This window comes from Mirounga leonina, unplaced genomic scaffold, assembly GCF_011800145.1.
Source record: "Mirounga leonina isolate KUSES-001 unplaced genomic scaffold, KU_Mleo_1.0 Mir_53, whole genome shotgun sequence".
Classification (NCBI taxonomy): Eukaryota; Metazoa; Chordata; class Mammalia; order Carnivora; family Phocidae; genus Mirounga; species Mirounga leonina.
The window spans coordinates 88,213,259-88,237,180 of record NW_023270807.1 but is presented as its reverse complement, the minus strand read 5'-3'; the positions used below and the strand labels follow the sequence as shown (position 1 = coordinate 88,237,180).

General features: G+C 42.8%; 1 protein-coding gene across 3 annotated transcripts in view; it reads right to left on the bottom strand.

Moving 5' to 3' along the window:
* Positions 1 to 3,271: 3,271 nt before the first annotated feature.
* Positions 3,272 to 23,922, bottom strand: part of PDE7B (phosphodiesterase 7B) — a 322,174-nt gene continuing 301,523 nt past the window's right edge. For all 3 annotated transcript variants that reach the window (XM_034990739.1, XM_034990738.1, XM_034990740.1), the window contains 5 exons: positions 20,414 to 20,505; positions 17,584 to 17,728; positions 15,592 to 15,688; positions 11,063 to 11,143; positions 3,272 to 6,971 (listed from right to left, as the gene is read on the bottom strand). In XM_034990739.1, coding sequence (XP_034846630.1) covers positions 6,757 to 6,971; positions 11,063 to 11,143; positions 15,592 to 15,688; positions 17,584 to 17,728; positions 20,414 to 20,505 — 630 coding nt within the window. In that variant the 3' untranslated portion in view covers positions 3,272 to 6,756. The remainder of the gene's footprint in view (positions 6,972 to 11,062; positions 11,144 to 15,591; positions 15,689 to 17,583; positions 17,729 to 20,413; positions 20,506 to 23,922) is intronic.

The window sequence follows — 23,922 nt, the reverse complement described above, 5'->3', positions numbered from 1 at the left end:
GGAGAATATATTTAAAAAGAGAGTGATCCTGTTATCAAGGAACTTAACAAATCTGATTTCAGAGGGTGATGCAGGGGCGAGGGAGAAGATGTTGGTCTTTGCCAACACTTACTGAGTGCTTTCTATGAGCGAGGCCCTGTCCAGAGTTTTTGCATTCATGAACTCTTTGAATCTTCAGAAACCCCATGAAATAGGTCCCATTTTTATTATCATTTTACCAGTGCAGAAGCTGAGACACAAAAAGTTGGGAAACCTGCCTGAGGTCAGACATCTAGTAAGTGGTAAAATCACGCCACAAAGTCAGGCAAGCCAACCGCAATGTTATTAGTATGTCTCAAACTGGGCAGAACACACCCACATACATCAGGAATAATAACAAATAACTAATAGTCACTGACAATACTAGGGCAGTAAAATGACAAATGGGGAGATCATCCTGGGTTGGTGTGGTCAAGGAAGGCTTCATGATATGAAAACAATATTAGATCTAAACAAATAATATCATCCATATCGTCTTGTTGGAGGTGTCCGTTAGCCTATGGGAGGCTCTGAGAAGGACGCAGAAGAGGAACCTGTGTGTTTAAGCCATTGTTCCTCAAACTTCAGGGGCCATGAAGACTTCTTTCTTCCAGGTAATGCTTCAACAACTTCCGGCACACACATTTTTTTAAAAAGGATTATTGATTGATTGATTGATTGATTTGAGAAAGAGAGAGAATGAGAGGGAAAGAGTATGAGGATGAGCAAGGGGAGGAGCAGAGGGAGAGGGAGAAGCAGACTGCAGAACCTGACTTGGGGCTTGATCTCCCCGAGATCATGACCTGAGCCGGAATCAAGAGTCAGACGCATAACTGACTGAGCCTCCCAGGCACTCTTTTAAGGCTTTTTTAAAAAGCAATTTTGAAAATGTTAGTTTAGAGGAACAGAATCTATTTTAGGGCATTTATTTATAGAGGCTCTAACTGACTTCCCTGCCTCTGCTGTCCATAGCCAGAAAGGATCTGATGAAGTTGCAAGGGGAAGGGCCGCTGGAAACTTCTATAGATAGGATTCATAGGATATAAGTGGAATTAGTTTTCAAGTTTTGTTTGCTAACTAATCCTTTCTAGCCAGGATTGTATTGTCATCAATTCTAGGAAGGGCTTAGATTAAACAGATGGTCGTCCCTGGCTGGGCTGAGTATTTACTTTATAATCAGAAACGTTCATTGTATTCCCTGGTCTTATCAGGGTATCCTTAGTGACCCAAGAACACTGTCTTCTTTTATAATCATTTTTACAATATTTTGTCCATATTTTATAAGGATTATTTCATGGCCGGGCTGGTCACTTATAGATATAGTCATGCCCAATGTCTATTAATGGTTCTTGTGTTTTCTTTTGCACAAAAACTGTACAGCCTAGAGAAAGCAAAAGATATACCCCAACTCTCACTTTGTAGATTTGTTTTAAATGATGTAGAAATTTACATTTTTTGAGGACCCTTTATTACAAACCATGCTGTATGTTTTATATATGTTTTCCAATTTTTAAATTTTTTTTTTAAGATTTTATTTATTTATTTGAGAGAGAGAGAATGAGAGAGTACATGAGAGGGAGGAGGGTCAGAGGGAGAAGCAGACTCCCCGCTGAGCAGGGAGCCCGATGCGGGACTCGATCCCGGGACTCCAGGATCATGACCTGAGCCGAAGGCAGTCGCTTAACCAACTGAGCCACCCAGGCACCCTATGTTTTCCAATTTTGACATCACAACCACCCCAGAAGGTAGGTGTTACTCTCATTTTACACGTAGGAAATGGAGGCTCAGAGAGATCAAATTATCTGCTTGGAGTTAAGCAGCAAGTGATAACAAGGGATTTGAATTCTGGTCTGTTGACCCCAGAGCCCACACTTTGAAAACACTATGCATTGCTTCCTTAAAAGGGGAAAAAAATTACTAAAGATTAAATCTTGCAATACTAGAATTTAAAACATTTCAGGCAATTGAATCAACGATACATTGTTGCTTGGATGACTGAGACAAGGCAATAATGCATCTTCAAATCCTATCAACTAAAATTGAAAATTTTTCTAATAATCTCTCTGGCTTAGTTGGAAAAAAAAAATCCCATCGCGGACTGTTCTGTAGCTCAAAGCTCCCTGTGTAGTCATTACTCACATGTCCACTACATTGTCATAGAGGCAGGGCTGACGGGATGTTACTTGAGAAGTGCCTTTGCTTTGGGCCCTGCTCTAGGACAGACGGAGAGCACTGGCTGAGAATGTGTGTGGACATGTGAGTGCCGGGAGACACTGGCCTAGGCCGCCTGGGGGAGCCTGTGAAAGACCAGCAAGCCTTTCGGGCCCTGACTCAGAGGAACAGAGCCATCACCAGCCAGAATTAGGGCTTTGGGGGCATAGATGCAAGGGAGATAAATGATCCTTATTTTGTTTTCAGGAGCTGTTTTTATATTCCAAGTATCTAGTGCAACCTCTGGCACATGGTAGATCCTCAATCAATATTTGTGGAATCGAAATTCAATTGCTTACATAGGCTTGATTTATTTCACAATGTCTCAGCTAGTTTCCTGGGGACATTTGGAAATCATGTCTGACTGTTCCTTGGAAAACCACTGGGGTTTCAATTTTGATTTTGATTTTATATTATCAAATATCCACACATGAAAAAGGGGCTTTGTATTCAGACACAGGGAAGCATGAAGGGATCAGTGAGATTTTGAATCCAATGTTAATAAAAAGGGGCATGAAGAGACTATGTAGATACAAGGTTGTTCCTGGGAAACAAGGGTGGTGGTGTTTTTCTCCTCTATTTCCAGATAAGTTTAGGAGATTCAGTTGTCCTGCCTGAACTGTTCTATTGTTCTTGATGGTTTCCAGTCCTGAAATCTGCAAGACCATATTTTTCACAGGTACTTATTGAAAGAAGTCGGCTTTGTCTTTACAACCTAATCCACTCTACCTCATTCTCACTCATATATGAGTTTGACAAACGTGAAACAAAAATATCAGGACTCAGAAGAAGTGTAGAATTGAATGGTGGGAGAAAGAGAGCCTTCTTTCCCTAACTTGGGATTAACTGGCAAGTGAGGCCTTCATGGACAGGGCTGTTCCTGCAGCCCCAAGTAGAAGGAGTCACATGGAGACCATGTCTGTATCTGTGCATTTTTCCCTTGAAAGTTTCCTCTCCTGAGCAGTGGGCCTTTTTTGTTGAATCCGATTGGTTTGCTGGTAACATGTTACCTGGTGAGAATCAGTATATTTTCAGACTTTGATGTTTTTAAGAAATTATCTTTATTTTCAGTTGTTCATTGAGACATGCCAATGGATATTTAGGCCACATTTTGAGCAAAACTCACAAGGTTTTTTTTCCCCCCAAATCTCACATGTGTACACAAAACAACACAATTTTAAGGGTTTGCTTAAAAGAACCAAGCATAAGAAATACAGCGAGACACAAGCTCATAACCAAATTCAAATCAGTGAGCAGATCTGATTCAACATGAGAAAAGATTACAAAACAAGTCTGTGTTTTGTAGGAAGCACTATCTGAAGACAGTGTCGCCGGGCACGCTCCAAGTGCCTTTGTGGGAGGCCTTCGGCGGGTGGAAACGGAGTGGGATTTTCCCTCAGCCTAGAGGAGTTATGGGTAGGTCAGGGGTTCCAGAACGAGTTTCTGACTATTCACGGATGCTGTTAAAGGAGAAGCAGGCTTTGACGACCAGGCCTGGCAGTGATACATATTTTCTCCCTCTTCATTTGATCTGAACTCTATTTTGCTTACTAAAAATAGCCCTTTGATTCCTTTCTTCTCAAGTACTGACAGAATTAAACTTGGTAAGTCAACTATTGGTGGTCCGTGGACCAGGAGGAGACTATAAAGATAAAATCCATGGATGATCCAACAGCTGTGTCTTAACTAGCAACAGAGCTCCTCTGTGGAAGGGGAGCCGCTAGTAGGCAGGGAAAAAAAGTTTTCACATTCTCTTTCTTTCTTTCTTTTTTTTTTTTGCCAAAAAGCAAAGAACTCAAGAAAACTCCAGATGGTTGAAAGGACAAAAATGCATCTAGTTTATGCATCGTGTCTCCTTTTACTTCAAATTTTGATTGTCCTAGTAGCTGCTTCATAGTCGGGTATTTGGTGGTTTTCTTTGTGAGCTCCTCCTCAAGACCTAATTGTAACATAGACTTTTGTCCTACGAACTTGGAACTACTAAAAATGCCTCCAATCTTACTTATGTAAGTTACAATATAAATATAATTTAAACAAAGTCCATTTCTTAAACCCAAGGCAGAGGCCCCATTCACTAAAATAGCATCTTCCCTTTTCTCCACTGTATCATCCTTGACAATTGCTTTCCTTCATTTGATCTCATGAACGTTAAACACAGACCACACAAAAGCTCTCTCTGCATCATCAGACCAAAGTAAGAGAGATTTGGAAGCAGGAACACATTCAACATTTTCTCTTTTGGGGCCTCACCAAGCTGAGAGCTTCAGAGGATTAAAGCAATAAAGAATCAGGTGTCAGTTCATAGTTATTACAGAGAAAAAAAGTTAGTGTTAAGATTTCACAACTTCTCTCTTACCCATATCAACAATTTCAACTTATCAGCCACCCATTTCATGAGGTTTTCACACTTTCTCTAGTGCCATCTGACAATCTCTCCGACTTTAATGAAAATATAACCAACTTTCCAAAATTTCCCCCTAAACCTTCACTCGGCAAACCTCAGTCTCTCTACAGAAACTTATTACAAACCCGTCAAGTTTCGAACATTTCATTTGTACGTTAGGAAGGGACAAAACCCACAAGAGTTGCATGTAGAAAACGAGAGTCCGCTGTCAGTTTGTCAGCTTGCGAAACAGCTCGGTAGTGGCAGAGATGATCAGATTATCGTTCCCCCACTATAATGTTATGTAAAGGTAAGAAGAGAGGGACATGCCAATTTTCACGTAACATTACTTATGCTAGAACTTTTAAGGAAAAAGGTTGAATGCATGGAGTTTAGTCACTAGAGAAGGATGCTGTAACAAACTGATTGTCCGACCAAGAGTCTGCGGAAAAAACGGCAAGCAGATTCCAAGGTGACTCTGTTAGCTAGAACCGTAACGAACCACGATGACCTGCCAGGAAGGTAAATTCGGTCGAAAAACTGAAATGTTTTCTTGACTTAAATAATGTTAACTTCAGCTAAATAATTGAGTAGTTGTTCACACGAAATTAAGGAAAAAGAAAAATCCAGTTACTACTAACGCCAAAGAAATGCACGCCAACCATAAACCAAAGGTGCTTTGGTACTGTAGCCGTGACAGACAAATGTGTGGTGGGAGGGCAGGGAGCTCCCTGATGGGTAGATGACAGGGTCGTAGGAGGTTTGTGAGACCTGCCGCGTCTCCTGCGAGGTTGACACACCGCACGGTCCAAGACAAGAGTCACACAAAGGCGAGCTTATCAGCTGGCTTGTTAAAACAGAGGGTGCAGCCTGGGCGCTGGGTTGAAAAGTGACTTCAGGCTTGTTGAAAGGTCTCATTAATCTGAGGAAACGAGGCTCGGTGCCATAGATGAAACACTATGGTCTCAAGCGGAATGCGGGTGAAGTTTCCAGACTATTTCCTCAAAGACTTTAGTCAGTTTCGGTTTGTGACCTTAGCTGGAAAGCGCAAAGACGGGCATGGGACGGCAGTTCAGAAGGATATGTGTGAGGATGGAAGTCGGGCAGCTTTCAGAAGATGAAAGATGTTTAAAGTTAAGGCCTTTATCTGCAAACAACAGTATATTAATAAACTCTCTACCAGATTTACAAACGCATTCTCTTGGATTAAAACTAACAGGATTCTGTTCACAGTGCCGTTGTTTATACAGGTAGCAATCCCATAATACTCACGTATTGTGGCAGGGGCATCAGTAGCGCTGCGTATTTACAGAAAATGGACACGTGTGCACATAAACATGTCACGGGATCTGAGTTACTGATAAAAGACAGATCGGCTAATGGTGCAAAGGAACGAACTGTACAGCACCTTCCCCTCGGATCGGATAGGAAACGCGGCCTCTTAAACTGAGCAGACGCCCAATCTCTGGCCCAAAGCGGCGTCAAGTCAGTAACGAAACAACGAACCCCCTGTTCAAGTTTGGGTACATTGAGCAATCTTAGTCCCAAGGTTTAGATCCACTGTCTAGTGCATAAAATAGAAAAGTTAAAAAGATCTATTATTATTTTTATAATAACAATTATTATTAAAATAGCAGGTCCTTGCTCCCGTTCTCTTTTGTGCTCTGGCACCCAAGACCCGTCTCCTTGGCGCCCAGGTGCTGGTGTTATTGCCGTGCAGATCAGCAGTCAGATGGCAAATGCTAAAAACGCTCTGGACTTAGCCACTGTCGCCTGTCACAGTGTGACCCAGGGCCCGAGGCGGGCATGGCAGGAGCACCGCTTTCTTACTCCCCAGTCTTCGCCTTGAGGGGCCAACCTGCCCCCCCCCCCCCCCCCCAGAATCGGCTCCCACGTTCCTGAATGGAGTTGCTTATTTCGGCAGCGAATGCTGAGGTGACGGATGGCTTCTGTACACTTGGAAAAAGGAGAGGAGGCAGGTGAGTAGGAGGAGGGTGGCCTTGCAGAGAGCCCCGGGGACGACACCCAGCGCGGGGCTGCGCTGGTCGCCGAGACCCCCCCCCAGAGCTGCCACCCTCTCAGGAGGCCTCTGCTCGAGGAGGTTCTCCTTCGGTCTGCGTGGAGCAGGGGCAGCGGGGCTGGGACTACGGGGCGTCGCCTTTGGTCCCAGTCTGCTCCTGGTTCTCAGTCCCCGGGCCTGCGTGCTCCGCGCCGCCGCTTCTGTGCTGCTTGGGCAACAGGCTCTTCCACTGGGCTTTGTTGTGGGAGAGGTGACGTAGCATGCTCTCAGACAGGGCGCTGGGGCCCGTGAAACGGGCCCACTCCCGGAAAAGTGGCTCCACGATGTAGGTCATGAAACCTAGAACAGGCAAGGCCAAGTTCAGCCCCGTGAAGGCGGTGCAACCCTCGCCTTCCTCCCTCCCAGACCCAGGTGGGACGCCGCTCTGTGCCCGACCCAGAGATACGGAGGCAAAACATGACTCGCTCCCTACCCTTTGGTTTAGGAGCACCAGGTGTGTCACCTAGGGCTTGTTTCTTAACCCCTCGGGCCTCAGTTTCCTCATCTGTAAAAAGGAGCCAGGAAGAGTCCCAAACCCATAGGGTTGTTAGGACAATGAAATGACTTGAGGCAAGTGAAATGCTCAGAAAGCTCCTGGCACCTAGTAAACTTTCAATACATGTTGGCTGTTATTATTTGCTGAGGGAGAAAGACGTTTGAACGGAAAGCTAGGAAAAAGTCTGTGTGGGAGCTGAGGAGGGGGTGGGGGAGAGGAGGAAAGGGTGACTGATATCAGGAAGGGGCACATCGTTGTTTAGACCCATCTGGAGAATTCATATGTTTACCCTGTAGGATATTTTTTCAAGAGTATTGATCCACGGTTTTGTCTTACTCTCAATTATGTTAAGCGACTAAATGTAGGTCAAGTTCACTCATCTTTAATACGGGTTTTTACCTGCATAAAATCCCTATGTTAATGACCAGATACGATTGGTTGATATTAGATATGTCTGTTCTCTTAATTATCTTAGACTCCTTGTGTTCTAGTCATATTTCAATGTTAGGGTGCTTTCCATATTAAATATGATTTATTAAAGCCAAGACGACTTTCAGTCTAGGCTGGGATGATTGGAATAATCACAAACTTGGACATACTTAGGTTTTATTGAAATGTAGGTGTGGGGAGAAAAGGCAAGGGTTTTTTCAGCATAACGAATTTTCCACCAACTGACACTTTATGTTCACAAGGCTGTGAATTATAAGGCTTGATTTGATTATCTTTTTATTCAACAAAGTGCAGATGCTTGGCCTTTGAGGATGCTACAGAGATGGAAAAAGGATGCAGGAATGCAAAATGTTATTTCACATTTCTGCATTGTCTCATCATATGTGAAATATGATTTAAGTATTATGAGATCATTTTAGCTCACCCAAACCTAAGGAGGAAATTTTAAGCCAACGATAAGGTTATATAGGGAGTCAGCAAGTACGGATTTCCTTGAATGTTCTTGTTTGCTATTCCCGAATTTTCTTCACTACCTCCATAACCTCCATATCTAATTTCTAATATCCTTCACCGTAAGAGAGATTTGATATTAGAAAGGCAGTTCACAAAATTATACTATTCTCAAGTTTAAAGTGTAAATATTTATCAAGTTTACCTTAACATAAAAAAGCCACAAATCCAACATTCAAAAATCTGGTACTTAAAAATCAACTCATTTTCTTCCTGACGTTACTAGGGGATTATCCCTCCGTATTTCTACTTGTCTGATGTAAAGACCTCTCATAGTAGATTAGGAAAGTAGATTTGAAGTCTGAATAGACACCAGGAGGTACTTTTTCAAATGAAAGTGACTTCTTCGCATTTGGGAAACTGTCCCATCCGTTCCCAGTGCATTGTGTCAAGCTCTCTCTTCTATGCAAGCAACCACAGACTGACTGCCTGGATTTTGTCCTCCTGGAGGGCTGGGAGTGGGGGAAGAGATACATGGTGGCCTCAGAGCAAACAGGAATTGAAGGCAAGCCTCTTTCTCCTCCTCCTCCTATAGCTTTCACCAATTAGAGATTCATTCCATCTAATATCTTCTTTCTAAAATGCAGAATTTGGTGGAGAGAGGGAAAGGGATTTTATTTTATTTTTATTTTTTAAAGATTTTATTTATTTAATTATTTATTTGACAGAGAGCGACACGGTGAGAGAGGGAACACAAGCAGGGGGAGTGGGAGAGGGAGAAGCAGGCTTCCCGCGGACCAGGGAGCCCGATGCTGTTCTGGATCTCAGGACCCTGGGATCCTGACCCAAGCTGAAGACAGACGCTTAACAATTGAGCCACCCAGGAGCCCGGGAAAGGGATTTTAAATCCCACTTCCACTTGGGTGAATATGAATGACTTAAACAGAAAATCAGATCTAAACCTGAGATGGCACGTGGGGAAATTCTCACTGTGGATTGGGACAGGAAAAGGAGAGGGGACAGTTTCAGCCCCAGGAGAATCAGGGCAGAGGAAATAGCTGCTTTACTTAAGACCCGCTGGCAAAATCCTCGTCTGGGAGGCTGAAGCCTGCAGCTCCCATCAGACTCTGTCTATCTTTGGATTTTTCCAGTTTAGCCTGATCTACCCCTTCACACCACACCTCCCAATCCTGACCCTACAGAGCCCGGAGACGTGGGACAGAGACCGAGAAAGATTTATGTACGAAGGGTTGTTTTATCATCACCTTCTCTTTCTCTCTATTATTGGTGTGCTGGTGTAGCATCCCTGAGACTTTCCTATTCACTCAATCCCCACCCCATTTTTAAAACAGGTATCTATGGTAACCACATTTTCCTGTGCTGAAAACCAGGACATATGATCTGACAAAATAAATGTGTTCTCATAACAACAACAGGGTAGAATCTCTAAAATCAGGTCTCTCTTGCAAATCCAGGTTGTGTGCTTAACAATGTGAATGCTTTTCACAAAATGTCTTTAACAGGAGCCTGGCAAATTTCTTTCTAGCCAGAGCTTAACAAACAGGGCCCCAGGGTTGGGAATTTGGTCAGGGTCTATTCCTTTTAAATCGCATCTGCAGAACCTCCGTAACTAAAGCAACCCGAGAGGGGGGGATTGGGTCCAAGGACACCAAGTCTGATTTCTGTTGATGCTGCTCCCCTCCCCACACTGTCCCAGGGATTCTGTAGCTATGTCATTGCCCTGGATTCTTCCTGGTTGTTTTTTTAATTTAATTTTTATTTTTTTTATAACACTCCCACCTTTTCCTTTTTTGGGTGAAAGAATCAGTTTAATTGTAAAAACAACATAACAATACTAAGGGCAATTTGGAAAAAAATGGATCACCAATAATCCCATAATTTCAATATACCTATTTTAATATTTGCATATGTTATTCAAATCTTTGTAACTAGATTAATTTTGTTTCTATTTCCTGAGGATGACTTTATGACTCTTTTGTGGATTCGGTTTGACTCCCAGTGATTATAAGCGTACTATTATTTGACTAACTTGCTCTGGTTTTCCTAATTTTCAGCTTATTTTTTTCTGATGCCCCGTTCCTTCCCAAGTAGGGGCTTTAAACCTTGAGCCTTGCAGAGGGCTGCACCCTGTGAATGCATTAAGCTCTCTGAGGTCTGTGGGAGCTAGGACATGTCAGGGCTAGTTTATGAGTAAGACAGTTCAACTTCTAAGTTTGGTTTTAACTGGAAGGAACTGCAAGGAAATGAAGGACTTGCCTTAAATGTAGATGGAATTGGTAGAGTGTTTTAAGAACTGATAGAAATTCTTACTGGATCAAAAATAATTTCCTATGTGCCTGAAATTTCCACCATTTGATTTGTTTAATGATTTTATGCATAAAGTAATAATTATTTTAGATGCATTAGCATCACAGTTGAACAGTTTACTGCAATTGATTCTTGAGAATAAGACTGAAAGTAAGTTTTGAAGTGGAGAGTAGAGAAGCATGGGACCCTGGGCCACAAGCAATAACATGGTTTGCAGAGCATAGGCCCTTGGGATTGCGTTGGGGATGAAGGGTAGTGGGGCAGATTGGAAAGGTCCTCAAGGTTGATTCTGCCGACTTCCCACTCATCAGGTTCTAAACAGTGTGAACTAATCTGTTCCTCAGCAGCAAATAGTTGGTTCTCATGACTTTCCTTCTACTCGATTTGGTTTTGATTCGATTCTGAACTACGAAGTTAATAGCGGCTAGTTAAGGGTCTGACACAAAGCCTTTATTCCATTTTTCATAGTTGCTCAGTTGGAAATTACCCAGTAGATCAGTCATGATTAGAGGGTTTATTTGGACTCAGCCATTCATTAAACCTCCAGTTTGGATTTTTCAAAGGCTGCGTGTAGATTTTCTTTTCTTTGTGACTCTGGCAGAGGTACCAAAAGTATTTATTTAAAATTAAAACTGAAAAAAAAAAATTAAAACTGAATTCAACTCACCAATTTGTATGCTAGGGATTGAATCTTTCTGTTGATTACAAAGCGGACTGATTTCCAGTTCAAATTTCTGTTCAAGGTCACCTAAGAAGAAAGAAGAAGAAACACTGGTAATCTAGAATTTGTAAAAATGAGTGTTGCTAGCTTTAGTGATCTAGTTCAAAGAAGTTATTCTGGAAATTACCGTTTGCTGCCTGTTACCATTAGGAACTCCCTAGCACCTGCGTGCTCTGGTAGCTTCTGAAAATTTAAAATATCAAGAGTGTCAAGGACCATTTACAATAGGCTCATTGTAAATAGGTATGCTCTGGGGCTAGAATAAACTTTTGACTAAGATCTGTAAAAACAAGGATACAAGTAATGAGCAATTTCCTACATGAAATAGAAGGTCTGGCTTTAAGTTACAGGTTAAGAGAACAGATTTTGTGCTCCCCCAGCCTTTCCCCCTGCCTGAGCTTAGTCTGATTTCCTCTGAACAACCAGGAATAGTGAGTAGGCAGGAAATGGGTGGGGGTGAGGGACTAGAAAATCTCACTTGAGGAACATCTCCGTCTATAGCTACAATATTAAGCAGAAATAAAGATTATCACCTTTAATCCGACTTAGTGTCACCTTGTGTAACTAAAGTTAAAAAAAAGTATAAAATTCAGAAAAATACTTCTTTTCAATGCCTTTGCCAGCTAGAAGACCAAAGGCGAAATGTACCATGTAAAGCTTTATCAGAATACTTTATCAGTCCTTCGGGGGCTGAAAGATTATGGGTAAATTTTGTGTTGGGAAAAACAGTCTGGTTAATCAGTAGAGAAGCTGGTCCTCAGAAACATTAGCTGAGTTCACAGTTGTGAATGTACACCTCTAAACGAGAGGAGATCCAAATACAACATTTGTATTGTGCTTAGTGCGTGCCAGGCACTATTCTAAGCTTTTTACATATGTTAATTAATTTCATCCTCATAACAACTTCATTGTAGTACCCATATTACAGATGAAGAAACTGAGATGAAGGGAAGTATTTTGACCCAAGTTGTCACATTACTAATAAAGGGGGGAGCCTAGATTCCAACCTAAAAGTCTGGCTCCAGAGTGTCTGCACCTAACAGCTGAGCTGGAACCTAAGAGCTGCCACACCTCTGTCATTTGTTTTAAACCTGCAGCCCTGCCTCCTGTGGTCCCCTGGGCCCTGGTTATTCTCACGACTGAGGTAAGGAGATCAGTGTGGCTTAACCTGAGGAACCCAGGGAAGCCAGATGATAAGAGCCTTCTGAGGACAGGGCGTGATGGGTGGCGCCTGGGTGGCTCAGTCGTTAAGCGTCTGCCTTCAGCTCAGGTCATGATCCCAGGGTCCTGGGATCGGGCCCCGCGTCGGGCTCCCTGCTCGGCAGGGAGTCTGCTTCTCCCTCTCCCACTCCCCCTGCTTGTGTTCCTGCTCTCGCTATCTCTCTCTCTCTGTCAAATAAATAAGTAAGATCTTAAAAAAAAAATAAAATGAGTTCTAATATTAAAATTAGTTCTACTCCTAACTTCCATAATTCTATTCATCGAGATTTTTCAGTGGGGCTTGACACTGTGGAGGAATCATCTTTGATTTCTCCCTTCCCTTCACCTTCCATATTGTGGCATCAAGTCCTGTTTATTCCTCTCTTGGGACATCTTTTTTCCCCTATTCACACTCTGCTTGACTCTATTCTGGCTTATTAATAACTCACTTTTAGTGTTTGCTTCTTAGCTAGTTTTCTTCCTTCAGTATTTCTTCTACTTCGAATATATGTGTTGCCTCAATTGCACTTTCTAAGATGACTCTCATTGTCATGTTCTCTACTTGAGCCTGGTTAGTGTACAAATCCACAAATCCCCACATTCTTGCTTTCTATGGGTCCGGCTTGCTATATGAAGCAGGTCCCCATTTCAGTGCCTTTGTCCATGTCTATCCCTCCCTAGGCAGAGCAACAGCATCCAACAGGACTTTTGGCAATGATGGAAATGTTCTCTGCACTGCCCAGCATAGTGGCTTTTTGCAATATGATCAATAAAACCGAGGAACTAAAATTTGAATTTAATTAAATTTAATTATTTTAAATTTAACTAGTCACATATGCTTCATGGCTCTCCTATTGGAAAATACAGGACGCTAACTACACATCCTCCAACACATCCAGTTCAGAGTCTATGTCCTCAGTACCAATCTTCTCCTGTGACCTCCACTGAGAGGTCATCCAATTAGATCAGTTATTCATTCAACATAGACTTATAAAGAACTGTACATTTCAGATTCTCTGTTAATCAATGTAGAGAATACAAAGAGGAAAGTTGCATCATTTTGCTCCTCCAGGAAATTTACTGCCTAGCATCTTGAGGTTATGAACCATTAACTATACTTCTTTGTATCCTTCACGACCCCTCCATGGGGATTTGTACATAGGGAAATTAACAGTTGTGCTAAGGTTTAGACAAAGCTGGAAGCAGATGTTCAATAGAAACTCTTGGGAATCTCGGTTGATTGAGAAGCTATCAATCGGTGGTTATAAGACAGAGATTCTACTTCCTTAAAACACGGAGAGGAGGGAGTTGAATGATGTTCAGAATCCTAATTTCTGTTCTCAGAATTTAATGCTATTTTCCCAATTCATGGGATGTCATCTTCCTTCCCCCCTAAGTCCTCAACCTTGATTTTAAAAGTTTTCCTCTGCTCAGCATCATGAGCAATTAAAGATACTTGGGCTAAGACTATGAGCAGTCTGTGGAAACCCAAATCCTAAACTGAGAGCCAGAATAAGATTGATCAAAATGATACAAATGGTGCTTATAGAATTACAAAAATTAATTCCCTAAAGAGGATAGGCAGTTTGGATGACCAGAGAGTCCAGTCTTTCTTTCTCCTTTTAAACAGGTAGAACTTCTGCATGACCATAATGCTATTAAATTAAAAAGGACCTGACATACCCTCTCTGTATTCCTTTCTCTGCCAGGAGACACACCAGAGCAAAGTGCATGGAAGCTCACCTTTTGTGGTCAGGGTTACACGTGTTCTAGTTTGTTCTATCTTATAACACTGCATGTACATATATTGTTAGGACAACAACGGGTTTTGATAAAGAGATCTTATGGATTCCCTTTCTTGGTTGGTCCTATTTACTCCATGTAGTTAATAACTTCAATTCCCCAGCTCCGTGGGGCTTACTATCTGCCCAAGGGACATGGCCCCCTGCCTCAAGTTGCGCATCATCTAAATAGGAGGTAAGATAAGCAAAGGAAAGGGTTAAATGGCAATCAGTGCCAACAGGGGCAGATGACTGAGTCAAAACCAAGAGGGACAGAGGAGAATCTCTTTTCTGCCCCATCGTTTGATTTCCAAGCATGAGGATCTTAGCCCTTCTCTCATATTGCTATTTCAATATTTTCTATATCACAGAGTAAATACTTGTCTGATCTAAGCCTCCTGTTCCAATTTCATCATATTTCCTTTTGTTTTCTCTCGGTCGAGATTTTATATCATAGGCCACGAGAGAACTGATTTTTGACTTCTAGCCACTCACACTCAGTCGAAGTGAAGTCACACAGAGTTGTGGGCACTCCATGAGCGCTTTTCCTCTGAGCGAAAGAGATGGTAGCAGAGCCTCCTGGCCCCACGTGAACCCAACCCCTTCTGCTTTGTCTTCTGCCTTTGGGACCATCTCAATGACACTGACACATCTTTCGATGGAAGCTTCTCCAAAAGCCTCACTGTCGCTACTTGACCTCCCCACAGAGCTGGTATGTGGGACACTTCAGGCTTTATTTGTTCTCAGCCTCTCAAACGTGATCCTGTCACTAACATCAGGGCACTGTTGTGCCTGAACAAACATCCTGAGCACTGAAACCAGGCCTGAAGAAACAAGGCTGTGTTTAAAGGCCGATATCCCACCCAGCGTCAAGATCCTGTTCGCTAATTCATAGCCTTATTTCTGAATGAGGTTAATCTCTTAAAAATTATACCCGAACTTGAGGCCATTTCTCTTCTCCCTGAATATGTTTGAGAGGATGAGCTCAATTCTTGGTCAGCTGTGCTCGGGTTCATTATTAACTTTGTTTAGGGAAGCCAGGGGAAGGAATACAGAAGGAGTCTAAGTCCCTTCAGAGCTGAAAACATTGACCCCAAAAGGCATTTCGCCTTTAGGCTGTGTTAAGCTCTTTAAAATGAAGGTCAGAGTAAAAATCAAGCTGCCCCTCACATTCTTATATCCACAGAGGAAAGCCATTAAAAAAATTACATATACATATATATAAATATATACACACGCATACATTTATTTCCCACTTTTGCTCATTTTTATTATACCTCTTGACTACCTGTTTTCATAGTAAGACAGTGTTATTTATTTTTAAATTATTTCCAAAAAAGGGCCAGATGGTTTGCAAGAAAGTCAAAGAGAAAGGTTAGGAAAGAGTTGATGAAAGAACAAATGTCATGATAGATTGCCATTTCCTGTTTGATTAGGATAAACGTCCAACAGGAAGAGGGGCGGGGAGAACTCAGCTGTCAGATCACTACTAACCTTGCCTGTAGAATTCTTCACAGACTCTTTCACTCCATTGCTTGCTCATCTCCCAGATTCTGCAAGGATTGCAAATGTCGGCACACTTCAAGGCAATCTGAGAAATGACAGGGCGGGGAGAGATGGTCAGAGGATGACCCTCAGCAGCAAATACACCCTATGCCCAAGGGCCCGTCCCACCCTCCAGGGTGCCTCATGGCCCCAAGCCCGTATTTACAGAGCGCCTCTTCAAGAAACAGCACTTCTTCACCACCACACAAAACCTTCATTCAGAATTCCCACTTTATAGCTTTGAGAAGGAGAGAAGAGCCACCGTCCAAGGACACAGAGCTTTCTGGAGGAGGCTTGGGGTGGGGTGGCCAAAGAAAGCGGGCAGTCTGGCTCCTTCTCTCACCCCACCCCTTGAGAGCAGGGAAGCCGCAGGGGCCCCAGCCAGGTTCCAGTGAGATCATTTGGACCTCACCCTCACAGTGGCCACACTGACAGACTCCGTGTGTCACTTCGCTTCTGCGTGCACTCTCGTGCCTGTGTCTATGTGTCCTAAGCAAGCCCCGACTGCCAGCCAGGGAGCTCGGTCCTATCAACCCTTGGAGCGTGTTGTTTGCAAAGCTCATTCAAGGCTTACCTCACACTGGTCTGGATCGGGGATGCTGACTCTAAGAGGGTTACCTTGAATTCCCAGAAAAGTAGATTCCTCCCTTAACCACCGCCCGCTGAGAAGGGCCCCTGCTAGCGCGCCCTGCCCACCAGCAAAGTCTATCTGTTTTGACCCAGTTCCTTGGCATCATAGAATCGCTGACCGTGCTGGCGTCTGGGAAAGCCCCGATCATATTAAAGTTACCAATTTGATTGTTGAGGGGGACACCAGTCCAGATGGAGTAGGTGAGGGGCAGAAGTCACCTCCAGGCTCTGCCCTTCAGGAATTCATTTGCGTTAGCAAGCTTTCCTTTTGAAATGCAAGTGTGCCGCCCAATTCTTTCAGCTACTCCCAACCAAGCTGGAGTCGTGAGCACCAGATACCTTGATCTTTGTGGCACCCAGGGACTGAACACGAGTTTGGAAAGAAAAGAAGGACAGAGACCTAGTTCTACAGCTGGGAGGAAGGCATTTTCTCAGAAGGATGGAGCACTGGGGACAGCCACAGAGGGCAGCAGGAAAGCATGGAACAAAATCACTGTCCAGTTCAGTCTGCCGTGTGCAGCGCCATTTCCCTGGGTAAAGTTGGTCTATCTAGATGAATCCAGGGTCCATCCATTCAGCCTTTTGTGCCAAAAGGAAAGAAGGAAGACAAGAGAAAACACAAGAAAAGGGCTCTGGTTTAGACACCAGCTCAGACCTCCACTCCTGGGGTCCACTCGTCTTCTTGTTCTCATGTCACAAATGGCTTCTTGCCGTGGAATGAAGCAGGAAGGGTCGCGCCTGACACAATTTAGTTCATTCAGTTAAACTTAACCTAATTTATTGATTGGTGTCTAAAATTGGTAAGACTAGGTAAACATGTTTGTGAGTGATGAATTTAGGAATAAAAGGAAGTAAAGCAGGGTTTGATGAAACAGGTTTTACGTGAAGGAAGATTACTTGGTTTTCAATTTTGTTCATACTACAGTTAATATAATCTAGTTTTGTGTTACAGAAACAGTATTTCTAAATTGTACAGGTATCACAGTGGTCACTTCTACATCGAGCCACAAAACGTGGTAGGTTCTTACCACGTACAATCGTCCCGCAGGGCTACTTTGTGGTTACTTGGCTACCGATCAAGGAAAAGTGAGAGATTATCAACTTAATGACACGAAACCCAGATTTTGCTTGCTTGGAAACCACTTAAAAATTTCATGTGTCTCAGAGCTTTTCATAAGGTCGGTCACTGCTCTAACTTATCCCGTGGGGGATACTCCTTCTCACAGGTGCTAAAGTGACTGATCACATCCCGAAGAAGCGTTTTTACTCAGCAAGGATGGCAGCCTTTGGGTTGTTGTTGTTGTTGTTTACCTGAAGCATAAAATGCCTGTCGTGTACATCCTCCAGTCTTAAATCTTTATTGTGGAGGTGCGTTTTCAATCTGGTCAGAAATTCATTCTGCCTGTTGATGTCTGTTGCCAAGATCAAGGAGCCCAGCTGCTGTTCAATATCCTGTCTGCATCCACAAGAGGGAAAGAGAAGACACACACACACAAAGCAGATCCTTTTGAGGAGGGTGATTGATTCTGCCACCATCAGGTGGCTTGTAACCTCATTTCTGCCTTGGCTTCTGTTTGTCACCGAGAGTCCAGTCCCTCTGAGCCCAAGGGGGATTCTCTCACCCACGGTCACTTCTGTCTTTGGGCAGGAGGTGTGCTAATAACTGTACAGCGTGATTGAAACCTTGAGTGAACAAAGTTGTGGTAGTTTATACATTCCCATGGTAACCATGGGTCTAAAACCTGAAAATCGACTAGACATGCATGCTTTAAGTGGGACACAAAAAGACTGATAGAATCGCAGGAGTTTGGGTTGTGCTCCTAAAGAGTTGAAACCAGCTCAAACATTCAAATTTGCATGGGGAGAAAAGGGCATAATGATAGTACTAATGAGGAAGATAATAATAGTGACTATGCTATGGTATGGAAAGATACACCAACGGAACAAAACAGGCCAGGAAAGATACCGGAACTTAAAAAAGAATCATGGGTAGTTAAGACACCATTAAAAACCAGTGGGCAAGGGCGCCTGGGTGGCTCAGTTGGTTAAGTGACTGCCTTCGGCTCAGGTCATGATCCTGGAGTCCCTGGATCAAGTCCCGCATCGGGCTTCCTGCTCGGCAGGGAGTCTGCTTCGTCCTCTGACCCTATCCCCTCTCAGGTGTTCTCTCTCTCTCTCAAATAAATAAATAAAATCTTAAACAAACAAACAAACAAACAAACAAACAAAAAAAACCCAGTGGGCAAGCAATATATTAGTCGACAAATGGTATAGGGAAAATGAGATATTTTGGAAAAATAAGCAAATTAGAGCTTTACCTCACACAGAGAAGGTAATCAATAGAAGAAAAGATCCGTAACTATTTTTAAAAATTCATCTTTAAAAATTCAGTATAGGGCAACCCTCTCAGGTCCCCTCCCTCCTTGGGAGCTTTGTACTATCACTTTGCTATTGCTCAATAAACCTTGCTTTGCTGCCCACCACAATAAATAAATAATAAAAATTCAATATATTTAGGTTTGTATATAACATCTGCATTTAGCAGTCTATGTGAAGTTGATGGTCGCTTATGTTTGAACTCATTCTTTACTCCTCTGCCCCCCACGTCTTAGGTATATGGTGTCAGACTTTATATCCTTTTATTTTGTAGGGTGCATAGAGCACACAGAGTTGAATGAATAGGTATGAAGTAAATATCTGTCATCCCCAGCCAGGTCGAGAACATGAATACATAGGCAACTGCATACAAGGACTGACTCTTGCACCTGCCCCCATATTCCTTTTCGAATTATTGCGTAACAGTGATTCTTCCCACAAAAGTGATTTATAACGCTGCATCCTACAAAGGCATAACAAACATGGCATTTTTATCTGGAATCCATAGGGGTGAGTAGGCGTATCTCAGGAAATGAATATAGCTGAGTAACCAGCAGGATTAAGGCGGGTGAGACAAGTCTGGTCCCGAGTCCTTCCCTCCTTTCTTCCTTTAGTTTTGTTCTTTCCTGTCTGCTCTCTCTCCTTCTCTCCCTTCTCTCCTTTCTTTCTTTAGCTGTCCCTGCCACTTACCTCCTCCTTTCTTCTCCTTCTTACTTGATTTCTTACTCAAGTTTTTAGTTCTTTTGCATTTAGTTCTTTGGATCTTTCCAACTGTTCTAGCAAAAGGCACAGGTTTTTATGCCATGCATGATGATTGGTTTTATTTCATTCCAGGAGGTAAAAAGCTATCAGATTTAAAATTCTTCCTGCAAATGCCACATTCCTCTGGGTGCTAGGAAACAGCACCAGGTAGTATCACAGGGCCAGGAATAAACGTAGGAGCCCAGAGCACACTGCCTGTTCTATAGAGATGCAACTCGGCACTTGACTTTAAGTTATGCAACCTTCAGAAAGAAGGGTGCAGGGATTTATCTATCTATTCTCCTCTAGCTATCCTGGGCTCTGCGCGTTTAATTTAACAGGTCAGAATTAGTGGTGGCCTTGAAAGATGTTACAGCAGTTAACTCAGGACCATGTGGAAAATGAGGTACTGGCCTTGGATTTAGTAGGACTTGGCCTAAATACCTGGGCTAACAAACAGTGGACCAGGAAACTAGTATCTCCCTTTCTGTTTCAAATACAAGAGACATAGGTAAATTAATGGCCAAAAAAACCGGCCGGGGCCAATTCAGTTACTTTAACAAGAGACAGTTCAGGAAAGAATTTCTGACTTCTATTTTTGCTAAGACTGGCCATTACAAAACAAACTTTATTGCACTAGTCTTAAATCTAGCTTGAGATCTCCTGTGTTCCTCCTTGATAAATATTTATTATTTGGATCTTCGTGGGAGGACAATGTTGCTAACATAAAAGACAGGAATTGGACAAAGCAGAGCATTGATGCTGAAGAGTGTGAAAGCTGAGAGCTGTTTATTATCCTTCTTCCTGATGTTAGGTCATAGACTATGCAAGGGCCTTTCAAAGCTCACGGAGAGATTCGGATTCTGGGTTGCTGTAACTGACACCTGATCGACAACCAAGCGCGGGCAGGAAGCGCAGCCGGCTGGCTCCCTGCCATTAACCCTGGTGTCTCCAGCATGCCCTGGAGAAAGCAGCTGATCTCTAAGGTGTGGACATCAGTACGTTTCAGCTCTACACCGCTTACGTCATTTCCTCTGGCAAGTGAGCGAGAAGCCTTGATTCTCGAAGCATGCCGATTGTAGATCGCCAGTGGTGATTCTCCAGCACAGACATATTCTAGAAAGAAAGAAAAAGCTATAAATGAGAGCGACGTCAGAGTCTGATCTTTCACACTGCACACAGTTTCCCTGAGGCCAGTGTTTTCCCTCCAGCCAGTCTACCTGGTGACAAAGGGGCAGACGAGAAAGGAAACATGAAATAAAACAACCACAGGCTTATAATGATGGTGGGATAGTGTCGGGGTAGTGGCTGGGCTGGCCCTTGCTGACCCTCCCCCGGTGGGTCATTCTCTCTTGCCCCTGCCTCCATTTTTCGTAGCTAAGTCAGGCAGCACTCAATGTAGAAGAGAACAAGTGAAGCAGGTAAAAATAGGCAGTAATGGATACCATGTGTCTATGTGCATAACATAATCCAAGATTATACTACTCAACTGGTCAGAGGTGGGCCTCACAACCTCCGATCCACTGCACTAACCATTGTTTCTCCACGCCGACAAGAGCCTTCTGTGTCTGAACCAGCCCTGCAGCTGGTGACATGTTCAGATTCCTGAGTCCCAGTCAATACAGTTTTGATTTGGTAGGTTTGTGGTGAGTAATTTTCTTTATTTTATTTTATTTTATTTTAATTTTTTTTTTAAGATTTTATTTATTTGTGAGAGAGAGAATGAGAGACAGAGAGCATGAGAGGGAGGAGGGTCAGAGGGAGAAGCAGACTCCCCGCCGAGCAGGGAGCCCGATGCGGGACTCGATCCAGGGACTCCAGGATCATGACCTGAGCCGAAGGCAGTCTCTTAACCGACTGAGCCACCCAGGCGCCCGATTGTGGTGAGTAATTTTCATGTTAACTAGAGCTTGAGAATCACTGCTATGGAAGCGGCTTTATCAATAACCTTCGTGATCAGTGTATTGGTATCTAGCCTTTTAGGGATGAGTTTCAATCCACAGGTGCTTCCTTGTTCAATGATCTTGATGTTTCTTCCCTCGTGGGAACCTCTACTATGTTTCCTCTCTCCTTTGACCTTATTGTTATCTTAAATAGGCTGCTTGTGTACCCATTAGCTAACTGTTTAAATACGACTAGTTCTTACAATCCATTGTGTTTCATGCGAATCAGCAAGCATTATGACCTTGCCACTGACCTGATGCATATAGGATTGAATCCCTCTGGTCCCCAGGAAATATTTTTGCTTTTTTTCATTTATTCATTCTCCATTTTGTTTCAAATGCGGTTATAAACTTACATAAAATACAGGAAGATCGCACTTGTTAAAAATGATAAGGTATCGTATGACTCTGTGTATAGGAGGTACCCAGAGTAGTCAAATTCATAGAGACAGAAAGAAGAGTGGTTGCCAGGGGCTGGGGGAACAGGGAGTTATTATGTAATGAGTACAGAGTTTCAGTTTTGCAAGATGAAAAGAGTTCTAGAGATGGATGGTGGTGATGTGCTTAATACCACTGAATTGTATATTTAAAAATGGTTGATATGGTGAACTTTATATCATATTCATTTTTCCACAGTTCGAACATAAATTGAGAAGGAAGAAGCAAGGAAAATAATATGGAGCCTAATGGAGCCAGGAGAGAGATTGGGAACTATCCCATCATTGTGCCCCCCATGCCCCGCTGTAACTGAGCCACCCATGCAATGCTCAACTTTTTCAGCAAATGGAAAAAGAGAAGCCCCGTGAGTGATACAGTCTAGGGTCCATTAGGAAAAAGCAAGTTCAAGAAAACCTTAACTGTCCTTGGTTCTCAAACCAGACAATGATTTCCCTTTGGACTTTGTAGAGTGAGTTTCATGAGACAGCATCTTGTATAGGCCGCTCTGCTGCCCTTCCTTTCTCTCCTTGCCAAGGAATTATTACTCTTTATTTGCCACTTGACCGTGTTTGAACCAATGATGAGATTTGGTGACTTTTATCAATTGGTCTATTAGCTCCTTTTGGGCATGAGCCACACACAACAAAAGAGAATGTTTATTAGAAATAACATGCCAGACTAATTTGTTTTGATTGCAAAATTTGTAAGAGCAGAGAGTGATAGGTTAGTGTGATGTGACGGATGTTCTGTAGTGCTGTGACATTTAATTCAGTCCCTCCTGAGCGTTCACTTGCAAGACTAATTCCTGTGGGTGTGGACACGAGCAAATTTTTCAAGGGGTCAGAAAACTGTAACAAGACCTAATGATAAATGACACCATATCCCTGTTGAGTGGAACAAAAGTGTCTGGAGGATTGCCTTAAGCATTGTTACTCATGCCAGCCTGATTTTACATCTTCATTAATAATCTTCCTGAAGACAGGATAAAAGGATACTTGGGAAATTTGCTGGTGAAACCATATTTGGAGTTGAGCTCTGGGAAAGTGGAAGGAAACTGAGCGAGCCTGGACCCTGGCACAGAATAAAAGACAATAGAATACATGATTACAAACACAAATTTTCGTGGAGGAGTCATTATAAATAAAAGCATGTTTTGGCCAGAACTGTGTTGGAAGGAGGGGTCGCTCCATGGATTCCAGAGAACAAGAAAAGAAAACCGGGGGGATGAATATTTATGAAGCACCTACTCTGTGCCAGGCATCTATATGATCTCATTCAATCTTCACATAACTCTCTACTATTTTTATCATTAAGTCACAGATACTAAAAGTTCAGGTCTCTCTGCAGGGCTGCACAGTTAGTGAGTGGTTGAGGACAGCCTTAAACCCAGGCCTGCCAGTTCTCAAGGCCGAAGCTTTGCACACACCCCTTGCTGCCTCCCAAGAATTTCCTCTGTGTGGCCACATCCAAGCATTCAGAAGCCTGACCTTTATAAACCGATGAATGCCTGCAGTTATGCTTAATTTTCCAGAAATTACCTATTTTAAAAGTCTATGGTTAATTGTTTTAATGAGATGTTAGTTTCTAACCCCACATTGGAATCTTTGCATTTACCTTCAAATTTCATTTCACTGCAAAAAATCTTGTAGTTGGAATGTTAGGAGTTGAGTAGATTTAGGTTGTGTTGGGGAAGAACTAATCTCATCGGCTTTTAGCCCGCATATCCGATTAGACCTGTTGGTTCTTCCAACATGGCGATGCTTATGCCATCTCTTGCCTTCATTCAAGTGACCCTATTTCCATGCTTTAGTATCCTTCTTAATTCTAACCTCCTGTAATCCATCCTCCCTACAGTGGCCAGAATGTGACTTGTTCACTTGACAGTTTGTTTTTAATCATCTCCTTAATCATTGGTTGAAATATAAACTAATATTTTTTGAGCACCTACTAATATGCCAGGTGCTATGGTGGGTACTAGGAATGGAAAGATTAATAAGACAAAATCGCTGCCCTCAATTCAAGGAGTTCACCTAAGTGAGTTCACCGAACTTCCGTATGGTTATGCCATCTGCTTTCTCCCACGCTCCAAACCCTATATGATTCTTTATCAGATAAATGAAGCCTAACTACTTAGCTCAGTTTTCTTTTTTTT